Source organism: Engystomops pustulosus, chromosome 2 (genome assembly GCF_040894005.1).
Source record: "Engystomops pustulosus chromosome 2, aEngPut4.maternal, whole genome shotgun sequence".
Classification (NCBI taxonomy): domain Eukaryota; kingdom Metazoa; phylum Chordata; class Amphibia; order Anura; family Leptodactylidae; genus Engystomops; species Engystomops pustulosus.
This window is the reverse complement of record NC_092412.1, coordinates 247249066-247269259: the sequence shown is the minus strand read 5'-3', so window position 1 is coordinate 247269259 and position 20194 is coordinate 247249066. Positions and strand designations below refer to the sequence as shown.

The window sequence follows — 20194 nt, the reverse complement described above, 5'->3', positions numbered from 1 at the left end:
TGCGGGGTATGACATAGGACAAGGAGGAGATCATCTGCAGCTTGTACTATAGTGCGGGGTATGACATAGGACAAGGAGGAGATCATCTGCAGCTTGTACTATAGTGCAGGGTATGACATAGGACAAGGAGGAGATCATCTGCAGCTTGTACTATAGTGCAGGGTATAACATAGGACAAGGGGGAGATCATCTGCAGCTTGTACTATAGTGCAGGGTATGACAGGACAATGGGGAGATCATCTGCAGCTTGTACTATAGTGCAGGGTGTGACATAGGACAAGGGGGAGATCATCTGCAGCTTGTACTATAGTGCAGGGTATGACATAGGACAAGGGGGAGATCATCTGCAGCTTGTACTATAGTGCGGGGTATAACATAGGACAAGGAGGAGATCATCTGCAGCTTGTACTATAGTGCGGGGTATGACATAGGACAAGAAGGAGATCATCTGCAGCTTGTACTATAGTGCGGGGTATGACATAGGACAAGGAGGAGATCATCTGCAGCTTGTACTATAGTGCAGGGTATAACATAGGACAAGGAGGAGATCATCTGCAGCTTGTACTATAATGCAGGGTATGACATAGGACAAGGAGGAGATCATCTGCAGCTTGTACTATAGTGCGGGGTATGACATAGGACAAGGAGGAGATCATCTGCAGCTTGTACTATAGTGCAGGGTATGACATAGGACAAGGGGGAGATCATCTGCAGCTTGTACTATAGTGCGGGGTATGACATAGGACAAGAAGGAGATCATCTGCAGCTTGTACTATAGTGCAGGGTATGACATAGGACAAGGAGGAGATCATCTGCAGCTAGTACTATAGTGCAGGGTATGACATAGGACAAGGGGGAGATCATCTGCAGCTTGTACTATAGTGCAGGGTATGACATAGGACAAGGGGGAGATCATCTGCAGCTTGTACTATAGTGTGGGGTATGACATAGGACAAGGGGGAGATCATCTGCAGCTTGTACTATAGTGCGGGGTATGACATAGGACAAGGTGGAGATCATCTGCAGCTTGTACTATAGTGCGGGGTGTGACATAGGACAAGGAGGAGATCATCTGCAGCTTGTACTATAGTGCAGGGTATGACATAGGACAATGGGGAGATCATCTGCAGCTTGTACTATAGTGCAGGGTATGACATAGGACAAGGAGGAGATCATCTGCAGCTTGTACTATAGTGCAGGGTATGACATAGGACAAGGAGGAGATCATCTGCAGCTTGTACTATAGTGCGGGGTATGACATAGGACAAGGAGGAGATCATCTGCAGCTTGTACTATAGTGCAGGGTATGGCATAGGACAAGGGGGAGATCATCTGCAGCTTGTACTATAGTGCAGGGTATGACATAGGACAAGGAGGAGATCATCTGCAGCTTGTACTATAGTGCGGGGTGTGACATAGGACAAGGAGGAGATCATCTGCAGCTTGTACTATAGTGCAGGGTATGACATAGGACAAGGAGGAGATCATCTGCAGCTTGTACTATAGTGCAGGGTATGACATAGGACAAGGAAGAGATCATCTGCAGCTTGTACTATAGTGCAGGGTATGACATAGGACAAGGAGGAGATCATCTGCAGCTTGTACTATAGTGCGGGGTATGACATAGGACAAGGAGGAGATCATCTGCAGCTTGTACTATAGTGCGGGGTATGACATAGGACAAGGAGGAGATCATCTGCAGCTTGTACTATAGTGCGGGGTGTGACATAGGACAAGGAGGAGATCATCTGCAGCTTGTACTATAGTGCAGGGTATGACATAGGACAAGGAGTGAGATCATCTGCAGCTTGTACTATAGTGCGGGGTATGACATAGGACAAGGAGGAGATCATCTGCAGCTTGTACTATAGTGCAGGGTATGACATAGGACAATGGGGAGATCATCTGCAGCTTGTACTATAGTGCAGGGTATGACATAGGACATGGGGGAGATCATCTGCAGCTTGTACTATAGTGCGGGGTATGACATAGGACAAGGGGGAGATCATCTGCAGCTTGTACTATAATGCAGGGTATGACATAGGACAAGGAGGAGATCATCTGCAGCTTGTACTATAGTGCAGGGTATGACATAGGACAAGGAGGAGATCATCTGCAGCTTGTACTATAGTGCGGGGCATGACATAGGACAAGGGGGAGATCATCTGCAGCTTGTACTATAGTGCAGGGTATGACATAGGACAAGGAGGAGATCATCTGCAGCTTGTACTATAGTGCAGGGTATGACATAGGACAAGGAGTGAGATCATCTGCAGCTTGTACTATAGTGCAGGGTATGACATAGGACATGGGGGAGATCATCTGCAGCTTGTACTATAGTGCGGGGTATGACATAGGACAAGGAGGAGATCATCTGCAGCTTGTACTATAGTGCAGGGTATGACATAGGACAAGGGGGAGATCATCTGCAGCTTGTACTATAGTGCAGGGTATGACATAGGACAAGGAGGAGATCATCTGCAGCTTGTACTATAGTGCAGGGTATGACATAGGACAAGGAGGAGATCATCTGCAGCTTGTACTATAGTGCAGGGTATGACATAGGACAAGGGGGAGATCATCTGCAGCTTGTACTATAGTGCAGGGTATGACATAGGACAAGGAGGAGATCATCTGCAGCTTGTACTATAGTGCAGGGTATGACATAGGACAAGGGGGAGATCATCTGCAGCTTGTACTATAGTGCAGGGTATGACATAGGACAAGGAGGAGATCATCTGCAGCTTGTACTATAGTGCAGGGTATGACATAGGACAAGGAGGAGATCATCTGCAGCTTGTACTATAGTGCAGGGTATGACATAGGACAAGGAGGAGATCATCTGCAGCTTGTACTATAGTGCAGGGTATAACATAGGACAAGCAGGAGATCATCTGCAGCTTGTACTATAGTGCGGGGTATGACATAGGACAAGGAGGAGATCATCTGCAGCTTGTACTATAGTGCGGGGCATGACATAGGACAAGGAGGAGATCATCTGCAGCTTGTACTATAGTGCAGGGTATGACATAGGACAAGGAAGAGATCATCTGCAGCTTGTACTATAGTGCGGGGTATGACATAGGACAAGAAGGAGATCATCTGCAGCTTGTACTATAGTGCGGGGCATGACATAGGACAAGAAGGAGATCATCTGCAGCTTGTACTATAGTGCAGGGTATGACATAGGACAAGGAGGAGATCATCTGCAGCTTGTACTATAGTGCGGGGTATGACATAGGACAAGGGGGAGATCATCTGCAGCTTGTACTATAGTGCAGGGTATGACATAGGACAAGGAGGAGATCATCTGCAGCTTGTACTATAGTGCGGGGTATAACATAGGACATGGGGGAGATCATCTGCAGCTTGTACTATAGTGCGGGGTATAACATAGGACAAGGAGGAGATCATCTGCAGCTTGTACTATAGTGCGGGGTATGACATAGGACAAGAAGGAGATCATCTGCAGCTTGTACTATAGTGCGGGGTATAACATAGGACATGGGGGAGATCATCTGCAGCTTGTACTATAGTGCGGGGTATGACATAGGACAAGGAGGAGATCATCTGCAGCTTGTACTATAGTGCGGGGTATAACATAGGACATGGGGGAGATCATCTGCAGCTTGTACTATAGTGCGGGGTATAACATAGGACAAGGAGGAGATCATCTGCAGCTTGTACTATAGTGTGGGGTATGACATAGGACAAGGGGGAGATCATCTGCAGCTTGTACTATAGTGCAGGGTATGACATAGGACATGGGGGAGATCATCTGCAGCTTGTACTATAGTGCAGGGTATGACATAGGACAAGGAGGAGATCATCTGCAGCTTGTACTATAGTGCAGGGTATGACATAGGACAAGGAGGAGATCATCTGCAGCTTGTACTATAGTGCGGGGTATAACATAGGACAAGGAGGAGATCATCTGCAGCTTGTACTATAGTGCAGGGTATGACATAGGACAAGGAGGAGATCATCTGCAGCTTGTACTATAGTGCAGGGTATGACATAGGACAAGGGGGAGATCATCTGCAGCTTGTACTATAGTGCGGGGTATGACATAGGACAAGGGGGAGATCATCTGCAGCTTGTACTATAGTGCAGGGTATGACATAGGACAAGGAGGAGATCATCTGCAGCTTGTACTATAGTGCAGGGTATGACATAAGACAAGGGGGAGATCATCTGCAGCTTGTACTATAGTGCAGGGTATGACATAGGACAAGGAGGAGATCATCTGCAGCTTGTACTATAGTGCGGGGTATGACATAGGACAAGGGGGAGATCATCTGCAGCTTGTACTATAGTGCGGGGTATGACATAGGACAAGGAGGAGATCATCTGCAGCTTGTACTATAGTGCGGGGTATGACATAGGACAAGGAGGAGATCATCTGCAGCTTGTACTATAGTGCGGGGTATGACATAGGACAAGGAGGAGATCATCTGCAGCTTGTACTATAGTGCGGGGTATGACATAGGACAAGGGGGAGATCATCTGCAGCTTGTACTATAGTGCGGGGTATAACATAGGACAAGGAGGAGATCATCTGCAGCTTGTACTATAGTGTGGGGTATGACATAGGACAAGGGGGAGATCATCTGCAGCTTGTACTATAGTGCAGGGTATGACATAGGACATGGGGGAGATCATCTGCAGCTTGTACTATAGTGCAGGGTATGACATAGGACAAGGAGGAGATCATCTGCAGCTTGTACTATAGTGCAGGGTATGACATAGGACAAGGAGGAGATCATCTGCAGCTTGTACTATAGTGCGGGGTATAACATAGGACAAGGAGGAGATCATCTGCAGCTTGTACTATAGTGCAGGGTATGACATAGGACAAGGAGGAGATCATCTGCAGCTTGTACTATAGTGCAGGGTATGACATAGGACAAGGGGGAGATCATCTGCAGCTTGTACTATAGTGCGGGGTATGACATAGGACAAGGGGGAGATCATCTGCAGCTTGTACTATAGTGCAGGGTATGACATAGGACAAGGAGGAGATCATCTGCAGCTTGTACTATAGTGCAGGGTATGACATAGGACAAGGAGGAGATCATCTGCAGCTTGTACTATAGTGCGGGGTATGACATAGGACAAGGATGGAAGAAAAAACATAGCACTCATCTGTTGCTTTTTTTTTAATAGGACAAGGAGGGATCACACACATTTACTGCCACCTCCAAATTTCATGCACCCTATAACAGACGCTGCGTCATCGATTCCGACGCAGTTGGAATTTTTTCTCTAGCCCCCTCTGTTCCCGAGCAACCAGCGTTTTGCCATACAATATGCTGATGGACCTCTCAACTGTCGGGTGGGAGGTGCCTGACTCTCTGCTCTAAACAAGTCCCGCCCACCAGCACTAGAGCACCTAATTAGTACTCTGGGTGCTAAAATTTCTAACACTGATGGCTCGGGAGCGGCGGGGGCTAGAGGAAAAATTCCAACTGTGCCGGAATCAGTGGAGCGACGCCTATACAATGCAATTGTCGGTAGAAAGGGGAAAAAAAACCTTTAAAAAAAGTGTTATAATCTAAAAATAGTTACAATCTTATCTATATTCTGATTCAGAGAATCACTGCAATCAGTCATTTTGGTATAACATATGTGTGATGTTCATGGTGTTGGTTTGGATGGGTGTCGGCCCTTTTATTTTTTAAATGTATTTTACTTAGTAGTTTTTTTTTTTATTACAAACTATCTATCCCGCAAAGACATATGAGACAGTTACATGTTATAATGTGTTTATTAAGCCTCAGTTACAGGAAAACACCGTCCCCTGTGATGTCACAGCTATAATAATAGGGGTAATAGCCCATTATATAGGTCTTCTATCTTGTCATCGGGGTCCCTGGCTTTCTCTAGTTAGCAGAAGTTGATTGTGATTGGCTTATAGAGACTGACATAGGGGTAACGAGTGGGAATATAGCGGCTCTGAGGTCACACAATACACAGATCTCTGCATGGCTGTGAATACCTTATGAGCCGGCTGCCGCTCTGGCCATAGCTCAGCTTTATATCTGTCCCCAGGGCATCTCTGCAGTAGGCATAAAAAGCTCGGATCACTTCCAGGAACAAATCTCCCACCAGCGGAGGACCTGCGGGGATACAACACATCACTCCATCATACATTATGTGCTGACATCAACAACCACAGGCAACAAAGACACCAGGACGGGACTTTTTTCTCGCAAAAAGCTTCTTTTTTAATACATGGTTTTCCCATTTTATGGGAATAAATCTTAAAGGGGTCCCTACTAAATTGAAGGGGTCCATACACCGATTACTAATGGACTTCTGTTTGGACCCCCAGTAATTAGACAAAATCTTTAAGATAAAGGGGGTCATTTACTAAGGGCCTGAATTTACGGCGATTTACCCAAATTTTTCAGCTTTGCGCCGATTTTCCCTGAATTGCCCCGGGTTTTTGTGGCCATAGGCGCAGGCATGCACGTTACGGAAATCGGGGGGCGTGGCCGTACGAAAACCGACGGATTCAGAAAAACCGCCGCATCTAAAAAAAAAAAAAAGTGTCGCTGAACACACGCTTACCTGCACCCGGCCTGGCTCGGTGAACTTCAGTGCTTTCGGATGAACTTCAGCGCAACTGCGCCACCTGGTGGACGTCGGAGGAACTGCCTTAGTGAATCCCGGCAGAACCCGAATCCTCCGCAGAGAACGCGCCGCTGGATCGCGAATGGACTGGGTAAGTAAATGTGCCCCAAAGTTTATAGTAAGTGCACAATGTCCCTGCACTCCCCCCGCAGGAGACAGTAGGTATTACACAGTGCTCCTTAAAATCAGTACAGGACAGGTCCTCCAGAGCAGGCGACGCTCTTTGTAAACACTTCAGACTAAAAATCCTGCAAACAAGACTCCATCCACCGACTCTGGACACGATGGGATTCATTTCTCTTAATTAAACACCTCCATTAACTAATATACAACTAGTTAATTCAAATTCATAAATATTTTTTATATATATCCCTGATTGCATCGGGGGACTGGATACAAGTATAATCCATACCTAATACCTCACACAATAAGGGGTTGTCCAGGATTAATAATTATTCTTCTATTTTTTTTATTTAATCCTGGACAATCCCTTTAAATACAGAAGCTCCCTCCAGTAATGAAAGGCTTCCTTGTGGTTTTATTAAAGGGCTATTGCAATATTTAAGAAAATTAATGACATAGAAATTAGAAGTGGAAGAAGAGATAAAAAGGGGATAGGAGGGTGTAATATTGGGAAACAGCGCCCCCCGCAGGAATGTTATTATACAGCCCTATATATTACCGATCTCTGGCTTGTCCAGAAGACTGACGAGGATCCGGAAAGGCTTCAGATAGACCAGCAGACCTTGTTCTGTGTCGGAATAGAGGATATTCTGGTGTAAAATTTGCATGAGGGCCTGCGGAGAAAGATGAGCAGCAATGATATGTGGTTGTTGGGACATGGCCTGATAGGTTCTGTTCAATTTCCCTGCGGTGCCTCCACAGGAGATGCTGGGTATTACCATATTTTTTGGACTATAAGGCGCACCGGATTATAAGGCGCACCATCAATAAATGCCTGCTTAAATGTCCGAGTTCATATATAAGGCGCACCGGATTATAAGGCGCACCTGATTATAAGGATGAATGACCAGCAGGTGGCAGACCTGTGCACAGTTCAAAGCAGCTGTTGTCTGTAAATACGGTTCATACACAAGGCACACTGGACTATAAGGCGCACCTTAATATTTTGTGCACCTTATAGTACGAAAAATACGGTACACCATTCACCTTTCTATGTAATACATATTTGCATTGGGTCCTCCAGAGCGAGACGCTTTGTAGACAGATTGGGGCTCAGCCAATACAGCAGAGACCTCCCAATGGCATGACTGGCACATATCAGCATTCCCACACATGGAGGGCACAATGGGAAGCACCTACCTGGACTAATAAATCTTTGGAGTATTTTGCAAAAAAGCAGGAGCCGTAATCTTCTTCACCCGATGTGGATTTCAGCTCCGGAGCAACAACGCCGCCTTTTATATCAGACCCTGCACAAGATAAAATAAAGTTTAAGGTTCTGTTCCTAATATAAGGGGGTTATGCAGTCTCTCTCCCCTCTTTATAAGTTTAACTCTTTTAGCTCCCCCTAGTGGTAGCATCAGGTAGACACATTTTTGCAATTTGTTAGTGCTGACTATTCAATCTCTGTAACCCATCAATGTCTGGGTGTGTTGAGCTATAGTCACCTCTGCACTGCAGTGCCTATAACTTTTTGGTCTTATGCACACAACCACATGGGGGCCCGTGATACGGCCGCACAATATGCCCTATAGCGGTCCATGGCATCTGGCCACTGTGCTGGTGTCACTGCATTGTCACCCAGACAAGCAGCTGCACCAGAAAATATAGGAGTTGACATATATACATCGATATATGTTTTTATTTATTTTTTTATTTATTTAATTATTTAATGCACACTTCGGTAGAGGCATGAGGAGGAGAGAACTGCCTGTGGAGCTCAGAGACAAAAAAAAAGAAGAGAACTGCATGAAGAGTTCAAAGGCATGAACAGAAAAGAACTGCCCATAGATAACAATGGAATAAGAAGGGAAGAACTGCCTGTAGAGCTCAGAGACAGGGGCGTAACTTGAGGGGGTGCAGAGGTTGTGATCGCACCCGGGCCCAAGAGGTTTAGGGGGCCCTTATGGTGTCACTTTCCCATATGAGAAGACTATTACTATAAACCATACATTATAGTCGGGGGGCCTGGGACAAACTTTGCACTGGGGCCCATCAGCTTCTAGTTACGCCACTGCTCAGAGACATGATGAGGAGAGAACTGCCTGTAGAGCTCAGAGACATGAGAAAGAGGGAACTGCCTGTAAAGAACAGAGACACGGGGGGAGAGAACTGTCTGTAGAGCCCAGAAACATGAGGGGGAGAGAACTGTCTGTAGAGCACTAACACACAAGGAGTAGAGAACTGCCTGTGGAGCACTAAGACACGGGGAGGAGAGAATTACTTGTAGAGCACAGAGACATGAAGAGGAAAGAACTGCCAGTGAAGCTCAGAGACATGAGGAGAGAACTGCCTGTAGAGCACAAAGAGACGGGAAGGAAATAACTGCATGTAGAGCTCATAGACATAAGGAAAGAACTGCATGTAGAGCACAGAGACATAAGGAGAGAACTGCATGTAGAGCACAGAGACATAAGGAGAGAACTGCATGTAGAGCACAGAGACTTAAGGAGAGAACTGCATGTAGAGCACTGAGACAAGAGGAGAAAAGAACTTTCAAGCTTTGTCTGGTATTGCAGCTGTCAGCTCACCACATCGCAGTACCAGAAAGAGTCTATGGACCCTTTATAAATAATCAGATGCCGGGTTAATAGAATTCCACATTATATGTTGTCACATAAACCTATTATCAGCCTGTGAGTGTTATCAGTGCGGCCGCCTCTCTATATACTTTCCTTTACTTTGGAGGGGTGGGGCAGGCTTGGGTCAGGACGTTTGGGGGTTGGGATGTTTGTATTCAGGGAGGGGGAAGTAAATTTCCAGTTCACCAAGTGAAGTAAAAGCTTTGGCAGAAACGGAATTGTATTAAACAGCCAAACCCTGTAATGGTGACCTCACTAATAGTGCAGACTACTGACCTGTATAGATGTCACACTCCGTGCCGCTACATCATCACTAAGTGTCACTATGTATCTGCATCTTACCCAAACTCACCCAGCAGCCAGGCAAATAACCTTCTATTCAGGGACATGTCGCGTCTCAGCACCGTCTGGATGGCGCAGGAGAGGATGTGAGTGACATCCCTTCTATTCAGAGACATCGGGCAATCACCAGAATCCTGCACAGACACAGCACAAAGCTCAATGTAATAACACAAACACCAAGTAACAGTGTACAGCCTGTATTATACTGCAGAGCTGCACTCACTATTCTGCTGCTGGTGCAGTCACTGTGTACATACATGACATTACTTATCCTGTACTTATCCTGAGTTACATCCTGTATTATACTCCAGAGCTGCACTCACTATTCTGCTGCTGGTGCAGTCACTGTGTACATACATGACATTACTTATCCTGTACTGATCCTGAGTTACATCCTGTATTATACTCCAGAGCTGCACTCACTATTCTGCTGCTTGTGCAGTCACTGTGTACATACATGACATTACTTATCCTGAGTTACATCCTGTATTGTACACCAGAGCTGTGCTCACTATTCTGCTGGTGCAGTCACTGTGTACATACATGACATTACTTATCCTGTACTGATCCTGAGTTACATCCTGTATTATACCCCAGAGCTGTTCTCACTATTCTGCTGGTGCAGTCACTGTGTACATACATGACATTACTTATCCTGTACTGATCCTGAGTTACATCCTGTATTATACCCCAGAGCTGCACTCACTATTCTGCTGCTGGTGCAGTCACTGTGTACATACATGACATTACTTATCCTGTACTTATCCTGAGTTACATCCTGTATTATACTCCAGAGCTGCACTCACTATTCTGCTGCTGGTGCAGTCACTGTGTACATACATGACATTACTTATCCTGTACTGATCCTGAGTTACATCCTGTATTATACCCCAGAGCTGCACTCACTATTCTGCTGCTGGTGCAGTCACTGTGTACATACATGACATTACTTATCCTGTACTGATCCTGAGTTACATCCTGTATTATACCCCAGAGCTGCACTCACTATTCTGCTGCTGGTGCAGTCACTGTGTACATACTTGACATTACTTATCCTGTGCTGATCCTGAGTTACATCCTGTATTATACCCCAGAGCTGCACTCACTATTCTGCTGGTGCAGTCACTGTGTACATACATGACATTACTTATCCTGTACTGATCCTGAGTTACATCCTGTATTATACCCCAGAGCTGTTCTCACTATTCTGCTGGTGCAGTCACTGTGTACATACATGACATTACTTATCCTGTACTGATCCTGAGTTACATCCTGTATTATACCCCAGAGCTGCACTCACTATTCTGCTGCTGGTGCAGTCACTGTGTACATACATGACATTACTTATCCTGTACTTATCCTGAGTTACATCCTGTATTATACTCCAGAGCTGCACTCACTATTCTGCTGCTGGTAAGTCACTGTGTACATACATGACATTACTTATCCTGTACTGATCCTGAGTTACATCCTGTATTATACCCCAGAGCTGCACTCACTATTCTGCTGGTGCAGTCACTGTGTACATACATGACATTACTTATCCTGTGCTGATCCTGAGTTACATCCTGTATTATAGCCCAGAGCTGCACTCACTATTCTGCTGCTGGAGCAGTCACTGTGTACATACTTGACATTACTTATCTTGTACTGATCCTGAGTTACATCCTGTATTATACTCCAGAGCTGCACTCACTATTCTGCTGCTGGTGCAGTCACTGTGTACATACATGACATTACTTATCCTGTACTGATCCTGAGTTACATCCTGTATTATACCCCAGAGCTGTATTCACTATTCTGCTGCTGGTGCTGTCACTGTGTACATGCATGACGTTACTTATCCTGTACTGATCCTGAGTTACATCCTGTATTATACTCCAGAGCTGCACTCACTATTCTGCTGCTGGTGCAGTCACTGTGTACATACATGACATTACTTATCCTGTATTGTTTCTCGCTAGCTATTTAGAACCATATTATGCGGTAGTATTACACTTTTAGATTATTTATATTGTTTCATTAGAATTTATTGACTCTCTTTTTACCGCATCCTTTACCACTAGAAACATCTTACCAAACAAGTGTGGAAGGGGAAGAAGAAAACCAGAATCTCCAGTGTGTTCCTCTGAACCAGAACATTAGAATCCATCACCGAGACGCAGAGAGATTTTATCTGTAGGGAACAGAAAACGCCACGTGATGCAGTCAGTGAATACTGGTGGCAGCGAGGTCACAAGAATCCAATGACGGCTTACTGACTTTCACACACGCTGTCACCAGCACATTTAAAGGGGTTGTCTAAGATTAGAAAAAACATAGCTCCTTTCTTTCAAAATAGCGCCACCTCTGTCCACAGGTCATCTGTGGAACTGCAACTGAGCCCCGTATTGTTCTTTAGCACAGATATACTTGCAGTTCTTTGTAGAACTCATAAGTAGTAACAATATCATGTAACGATCTGCAACCTTTGGCATCATGTCACAGGTGACATCATTCATACTCACAGCCAGCTGCCTGTCGTTCCCCAGCATGTAGCTCTGAGCATTAGCGGAAAGGTCTCGGTTGATGTGATTGACTACAAACAGAGATGCTGGGAGTCGGATGGAGCTGCTGACCAGGACGCTGCCCCATAGAGAGCTGTAAAAGACTTCCGGCCCGATCACCACTGACAACTTCTGAAGTAAAACATCCGTCCTGTGGAGAAAAAAAAAAAAAGAATAATTACAATAATTCAAGCACTTATTACCTTTCCCATGGATTAAAAATTAAACAAAATAGAAACATTTTACTACCATCAGAATCCATCCTGATAAATCAGGGACATTACTCATAGATCCAGGCACCAGGACTGTGGGATCTTCTTATATGTGTTATCCATGATCTCCTTCCTTCTCAAATCAACTTTTATAATTATGCTAATGAGCCCAGTGGGCTCTAGTGGGTGTATCCAGAGCCCCTCAGTGTTGCAGCATCACAGACTGTTACTCTGTCCAGAACATGCTTCTATTTGCTTGTGTAATCTAGAAGCAGCAGTAAGTGCAGGGGTAGGGGAGATCTGCTCTGCTAAGTGTAACAGCAAGTGAGAAGACCTCACTGAGCCCCTAAGGCTCATTAGCATAATTTTTAAAGTTGATTTTAGAAGGATTGATTACAACAGTCACAGTGCCTGGATCTATGAGTGGCCCTGGCTTATCAAGATGGATTTTCACAGTAGATTTTCTTAAAGTGGCGCCTGTTGGAAGGATGCACTTCTATGAGTCAACGCCCGACCCTTTAAAGGGGCCTTTCAACCTCCAGTAGATGACGCATAAACAATATGCAGCCAACGGTTTCACACTTATTACATCTTCTTTGTAACATTTGCTGGCGGTACTGTTGGGCTTATAAGACTCCTTACACCTTCACTAAAGTGAATGACTACCCCCCTCTTACCTGTCGTAAATCTCAGAGCCTTCCTCTAGGCCCGGCAGTAGTCCGGTGATGAACGCCTGGAGACTGGGCAGCAGCGACCTCTGAAGAGGGAGGAAGTAGGTCTCGTACAGGCCTAGGAGGAGAGGCTTCACAGACATGGCCGCATGCGACAACAGCGGAAACAGACCCGAGCTGTACAGACAAGAGCATACACGTAATGTATATAGAGAGATCACTAGTAGATGACAAGTCCCATTGTACAATAGCAAGCAATTCCATATTCCATATTTACATATAGAACCATATAATAATAATTCTTTATTTATATAGCGCACACAGATTATGCAGCGCTGTACAGAACTTGCCAAATTGGACCCTGTCCCTATGTGACTCACAATCTAATCAACTTACCAGTATGTTTTGGAGTGTGGGAGGAAACCGGAGGACCCGGAGGAAATCCACACAAACACGGAGAGAACATACAAACTCTTTGCAAATGTTGACCTGGGTTGGACTTGAACCCAGGACTCCAGCGCTGCAAGGCAGAAGTGCTAACCACTCAGCCACTGTGTTGCCCAATTACCCTACGGGTATATAATGGGTATGGATATCCCTAATGGACCGGTAAATAAGGGGTGCACCAGCCATGAGGCGAGTTGAGCCTCTTGCCTCAGAAGTTGTCGGCAGATATAGAACAAGGGATCATGACCACCGACACATCACGGGGTCCTGCTGAGGCCACTGATTTGCCACTAGAGGACCCCTTTAAGAAACTTTTAAAAATGGGTGTGGCGTCGCTGGAAGTGGGCATGGGTAAAATTTTGCGCAGCAACTTAGATCACACCCATTTCTGATATGCCACACCCCGTATTCTTTACAAATCATGAAAGTCTCTAAAACACTTGCAAAAAACGTGGCAAAAAGAAGGGTTACACTTTTTTGGGCACAAACTACACCATAATAGAGCATTTTGCTTAATCTGTCCCATTTTGCCTAATTTAAAGGGGTGGGTGTAATGACATCCTGCTTCCTGTTTCAGGAGGGATCATGCTGGTCCGTAGCACAGCGGTGAAGTTCTGGTGTTCTTACTCCATATAACAGAAGGGATTTAGGCTACAGAGGCTACAGAGAAGGGATTGCATGACCTGTATCCCAACCAGAGGAAGCCCTTGTGGCCTAAAAACACAGGTGCTGCACAGAACTTCGCAAATTAGTAAAAAATAAAGACAATCGGGCTCATTTACTAAGGGCTCCGCGGCTGCATTTCCGTCGGGTTACCCGAATTTTTCCGCTTTGCGCCAAATTCCGCTCCGCGCCGGCTTTCATGCGACATAAAATGGGGGGCAGAGCCATCGGAACAACCCGACAGATTCGAAAAAAACGCAGAATTTAAATAACAAAATGTGTTGCAAGATCAGCACTTACATGCACGCGGAAGAAGAAGGTGAACTCCGGTGGACCTCGGCCCAGCAGCGTCACCTACTGGATATAGTAAGTCTCGGCAGAACCCGAGTCCTCGTTGGAGAACGCGCCGGGGGATCGCGACTGGACCAGGTAAGTAAATAAGCCCCAATGAAATTCTGGTCCATTCACAAAAAAAACTAAAAATTCACCTGTACAAGAAGAGGTCTCTGGACAGCCATTTTGTTCCAATGATCTTGAATATGATTTCGTAGGTCTCGAGAGCCTTCAGGTGCACCCCGCTGGGCAGCGCTGGGTGCAGGCACTGTGCTAATCGCTTGCTGATGATCAGTCTCCTCGGTAATAGGCAGTACTTCAGATTACTCTGCAGGGCCTGAAATAATAATGAATATACAGATGAAGAACGCTGACTCATCATCTACCACATGTCCTGGTTATAGACATGACTATTTTACATGGATATAAAACTCCAAAGAATTGGATTTAAAAGGGCACCACCCCAATAAATCTCCTTTATACTAGGCCTAATCATGGCTGATATTACAATTACAATGACTCTGACGATTTGAGGCAACTTTTGCTTTTTTTTCTTCTAAAAACAGCGCCACCCCACTGCACAGGTTGCTTGTGGTACTGCAGCGCAGCTCCATTCACTGGCACACTCCACAGAGAGGTTTGTTGGGCATGTTTTTCTATTCTTCGTACTCGATAAGCCCAGGACTATCTCTAGAAGAGCAATAACTTTTATATCTAACTCCATGATAATCCAGAATCCCACAATCTTATCTCCTGGGCTTAGACGTTGTGTATTCTGGGCATAGTTTTCTGCGGTCACATTAATCGCTGATTCATGACACGGGAGGCATGGCGTAACTTCCCCAAACATCTGTGACATTTGTGGCATCTCCTATCTCTGCCTTTCGTCATCTAATTAACCCTTATCTTACATTGCAAAACCCTGCGGGAGGTAAATACCGGTAAGTCGTCTTATAGAAAATGTGATGCGTCTGATTTTATGTGTCATCGATTTTTATTGAAAAAAAATAAAAAACATTACAAATCTAATGATATAAAACTAAAACAATATATTGATCCGGAGTCATGATCTGTGGCGGGCATCACTCATGGGGAGAAAGACATCAACGAGACGCAGAACAGGTAAGTAGCCGATTCTAACACTGATTTCCCTATGTACACCCCTGTCTGTCTAGGTTCCCCCTCTTTATCTATATGCACCCAATTTTATCTAACCTCTTCTTAGATGTCTCTCTGCGCCAATCCATCTTTGTTGCCCCCACTTATCTTTTTATGCCCTTCTTTCTACACCCCATCCGTTTCCCCCAGCTTATCCCTATTCTTTAATTTGTTGCCCCCACTTATATTTTTATGGCTTCTACTTATTCCTCTATAACCACTTCCTCAGTTGACCCCCATTACTCTCTATGCTCCATCTCACTTGGTTGCCCCCCAATGCTATCTATACTACCCCAATCACTATGTAGCCCCCCTACTTATTCCTCTATAACCACTTCCTCAGTTGACCCCCCTTCTCTCTATGCTCCATCTCACTTGGTTGCTCCCCATTGCTCCACATAGTACCCCAATCACTATGTACCCCCCCTACTTATTCCTCTATAACCACTTCCTCAGTTGACCCCCATTACTCTCTATGCTCCATCTCACTTGGTTGCCCCCCATTGCTCTACATACTATCCCAATCAATATGTACCCCCCTACTTATTCCTCTATAACCACTTCCTCAGTTGACCCCCATTACTCTCTATGCTCCATCTCACTTGGTTGCCCCCCAATGCTATCTATACTACCCCAATCACTATGTACCCCCCCTACTTATTCCTCTATAACCACTTCCTCAGTTGACCCCCATTACTCTCTATGCTCCATCTCACTTGGTTGCCCCCCCAATTCTCTTCATACTATCCCAATCACTATGTACCCCCCTACTTATTCCTCTATAACCACTTCCTCAGTTGACCCCCACTACTCTCTATGCTCCATCTCACTTGGTTGCCCCTCAATGCTATCTATACTACCCCAATCACTATGTACCCCCCCCTACTTATTCCTCTATAACCACTTCCTCAGTTGACCCCCCACTTTTCTCTATGCTCCATCTCACTTGGTTGCCCCCCATTGCTCTCCATACTACCCCAATCACTATGTCAACCCCTACTTACCCCTCTATAACCACTTCCCTCCATTTTAAGGACACATCAGGACTACGCCTCACAGTGGAGGAGAACAAGGTGATATGAACCCGTCTTATTATGAATGTGGACATTACCAGGTAAGTGAGGAGGGGGTGCTACCGGACAATGGCGGGCAGGGGGGCTGCAGCGTTCACCTCCGTCATACAAAAACATGAGCGGGGAGGCCAGCGTGTCAGTGTCATGTAAGAAAACACCCCACATGTGAGGGTCAGATCCCGTGTCTCCCGTATAGTGATGTAGAAATCAGAAATGGGGCCATCACCCATAGCAACCACCCACGTCACTGCTTTCACTTTCAGGCCTAGAACCTGACAGGATTTTGCAAGGCCCCGGGTGCCCGGCTGTATCCGTGGTTACCCAGGCAGATATGATATACACAGAGATCACATCATGTATTCCCACATAGAGACGGATCCATGGTACAGTCACAGTTTTGATAGACGAGGATCCCCTGGTGATCCTTGTGGATGCGGTTATATCTCACAGGATCATAGAGACACATAGTAAAGGAATCTCCACAATGGGGATGTGACAATAGAGGGTAAAACCGGCTAAACAACCCCCTTATCTATACACTATATAAACACACAGAGGGATGTAAAACTAACACAAAAAATCCATACACATTCCTCATGAAGCCTCAAAATAACACAAAGGTGCGACACATCCCCAGCCCGCTCCAGCCACACATGTCCTAGGAGAGAGGCCTACTCCATCTTGTACTTATAGCCCATGTGGTGGTACCGGGCCCAGGAACCAGAAGCACTTACCTTAAACGCAACCTGTCACAGGGTTTCACCCCACTAAACTACTAACCCCCTCAGGTAGGCCATATAATTTCCTCTAAATTTACCAGTTTACCTGGTAATCTCCTCCAAAGTCAGACATATATGACTCTTCTCACCTTATTTTCACATGAGATGAGTCAAGTTTAGTGGTTGCAGGTGGAGTGTCACTTCAGAATTGCTCATCTCTGGTTCTATAGCACCTAGAAACAAGCTTTTTGTGTCATATCAAAGATATGAATCTCATCTTTCACATCCTATCACGCTTTCGGTTAAAGGACATCTACCACCAGGATGGAGGATTGTAGACCAAGCGCACTAACCTACTGGTGTGTGCCCCTCTGACAGGATCTGCTCTTCTTTTGCCCTTGTTTTTAAGAAAAATAAGAAAATAAACAGTTATGCAAATGAGTGTGAGGGGCTCCAGGCTCCTTCGACACCTATGGAGCTTGAAGCCCCTCAGACTCATTTGCATAATTTTAAAAAGCCATTTTTTTGTAAAAACAAGGTCCTAAGAAGCTAAAAGAAGAGCAGATCCTGCGAGAAGGGAACACACACCAACATGTAAGCACGCTTGGTGCAAAACTGGATCTTTATCGCTCACATTTCCAAACATGCCTTTAGCTACCTGTATCTTCGGTTCGGTAGCTCACAAAGCCATACGCTGTGACCTGAAAGATGAGATTCTTATCTTTGATATGACATAAAAAGATATGTTTCTAGGTCCTATACAACAGAAGACAGAGGCTTCTGAAGTGACACTTCCCCTGCAACCACCAAACTTGACTCATCTCATGTGAAAATGAGTCGAGACGAGTCATATTTTGACTTTGGGGAGTTTTTTTTATAAGTAAACAGGGGAGATTTCATATAAAAGAGGGAATTCTAGAAGGGACATTTCTTCCCCTGCCCTAGGGCGCTGCCAGTTCAGTGGGGCAAAACCTCAGTAAGGGAAATTTTTGGAGAAAACGAGCCTCTTCTTGCCTGGCTGATGTCAGCTGAGCAGATGCAGGGCCGAGGCGGGATACTACACTGATAAGAGAATGGAGAGGTGCCAGGGACATGCGCTGGAGGGGTAGGATCCCCTTGAGGGATGGTTTACATGAGTATTCATCTCCAGAACTGATAAGAACAAGGATTTCAGTTTCTAGTATTTCCGCACAAATGGAATAAAATGCAGGTTAGAGAAAAGTGAAATATAATAGTGTAAATCTGGGAAATCTCTCCAAGATGGAGACTGGTCGGCCCGGTTTACACAGTCACAGTCCATGTACTGACAGCATTACACACATATAACCCAAACTCACAACATGTGGAGAATGGGTTTGTTTTCCATGTCTGGAGCTTCTCCGAGTGCACTGGAGACATGTCCTCACACTGCTGTGCTCTGTGCTCTCTGAACGGAACGGCTCCACAGCCCCTCTGCTCTGTAGTAATCAACCAGAAGCCTGCTATAGCTCTAACTCTGGGTAGGAGAGAGGAGCTGTGGATCAGATTAATGCAGAGAGCTAAGAGCACAGCAGTGTGAGTACACCAAGTCCATTTTACCACAGTGCTGCTGCTACTAAACAACGGCACCTCAACCCAGTGGGGCACATTTACTTACCCATCCCGTCGCGATCCCCGCTGTGCGTTGTCCGACGAAGATTATGGTCTGCCGCGATTCACTAAGATCGTGCATCCGCGCCGGAGTTCACCTTCTTCTTCCCGGTGTATGTGAGTGCTGATCTTGTGACACAATTTCGTTTTTAAATTCTGCGGTTTGTCCGAATCAGTCGGGTTGTCTGACGTCCACGCCCCCTGATTTGTGTCCTATTATCCTCTCCAGCAATACCACATTCAAATAGGTTTTCCTAATTAATTTTTTTCTTAAATTTACAACAGAAAAAAAAACATTTTTAGGTCTTTGCTACAGAATATTCAAATTTTTTTTTTTTATTTCTTTCAATAAACAATAGCGTTTTGGGTGTCTTGTAACTACACTGGCATCCAGCAATTTATGGTCTTCCATTACCTCCATAACCCCTTAGATGCTGGAATCACTATGGACCAAAGCATCAAAGTGGTTAAATGCCCACTATAAGATCTCCTCAAGACTGTGACAACGTGACAAACTTTATTGAGATCGCTGATACAGAGAGTCACAGTGATCTGTCATACGGGGGGACCATATTATGCTGCTCCGCGAGTCTGACTGTCTACATAGAGGGATCATGGCGCTTTGGGCCCCGAAGGAGTACAATATTCCAGTTCTTGCAGAATTTGGTCAAGAAGTGGTTATATAACGCACATCCACAAGTTACCTAAAAAAACTGCAGCATAAACTGACGAAGTGAACGGATACCCCGCAGCATTGATTGGCATACCCCAGGATAACCGTTCGCCTTGTCAGTTTATGATGATATGATGCAATGGGGAAAAACAATTTTCCTTACGACATCCTTCAGGCGTTGTCCTTCCAGTAACTATCTCCGCACCCACTTCCAAACTGTTCCCCTTTTTTTTTTTAAAAATTAAAAGTTCTCAGAACTTTAATTTCAATATACAACGAATGTTTAAGCGGAAGTTTCCTGACTTCTATATAGAAGTCACGTCGCTG

General features: G+C 45.3%; 1 protein-coding gene across 2 annotated transcripts in view; it reads right to left on the bottom strand.

The window, feature by feature from the left end:
* The window catches only part of DOP1B (DOP1 leucine zipper like protein B), a 67783-nt gene that overhangs the window by 31521 nt on the left and 16068 nt on the right, over positions 1–20194 (bottom strand). For both annotated transcript variants that reach the window (XM_072138736.1, XM_072138737.1), the window contains exons 3-10: positions 14771–14952; positions 13179–13349; positions 12251–12440; positions 11821–11919; positions 9754–9877; positions 7960–8069; positions 7319–7433; positions 5999–6119 (exon numbers count right to left, since the gene is read on the bottom strand). In XM_072138736.1, coding sequence (XP_071994837.1) covers positions 5999–6119; positions 7319–7433; positions 7960–8069; positions 9754–9877; positions 11821–11919; positions 12251–12440; positions 13179–13349; positions 14771–14952 — 1112 coding nt within the window. The remainder of the gene's footprint in view (positions 1–5998; positions 6120–7318; positions 7434–7959; positions 8070–9753; positions 9878–11820; positions 11920–12250; positions 12441–13178; positions 13350–14770; positions 14953–20194) is intronic.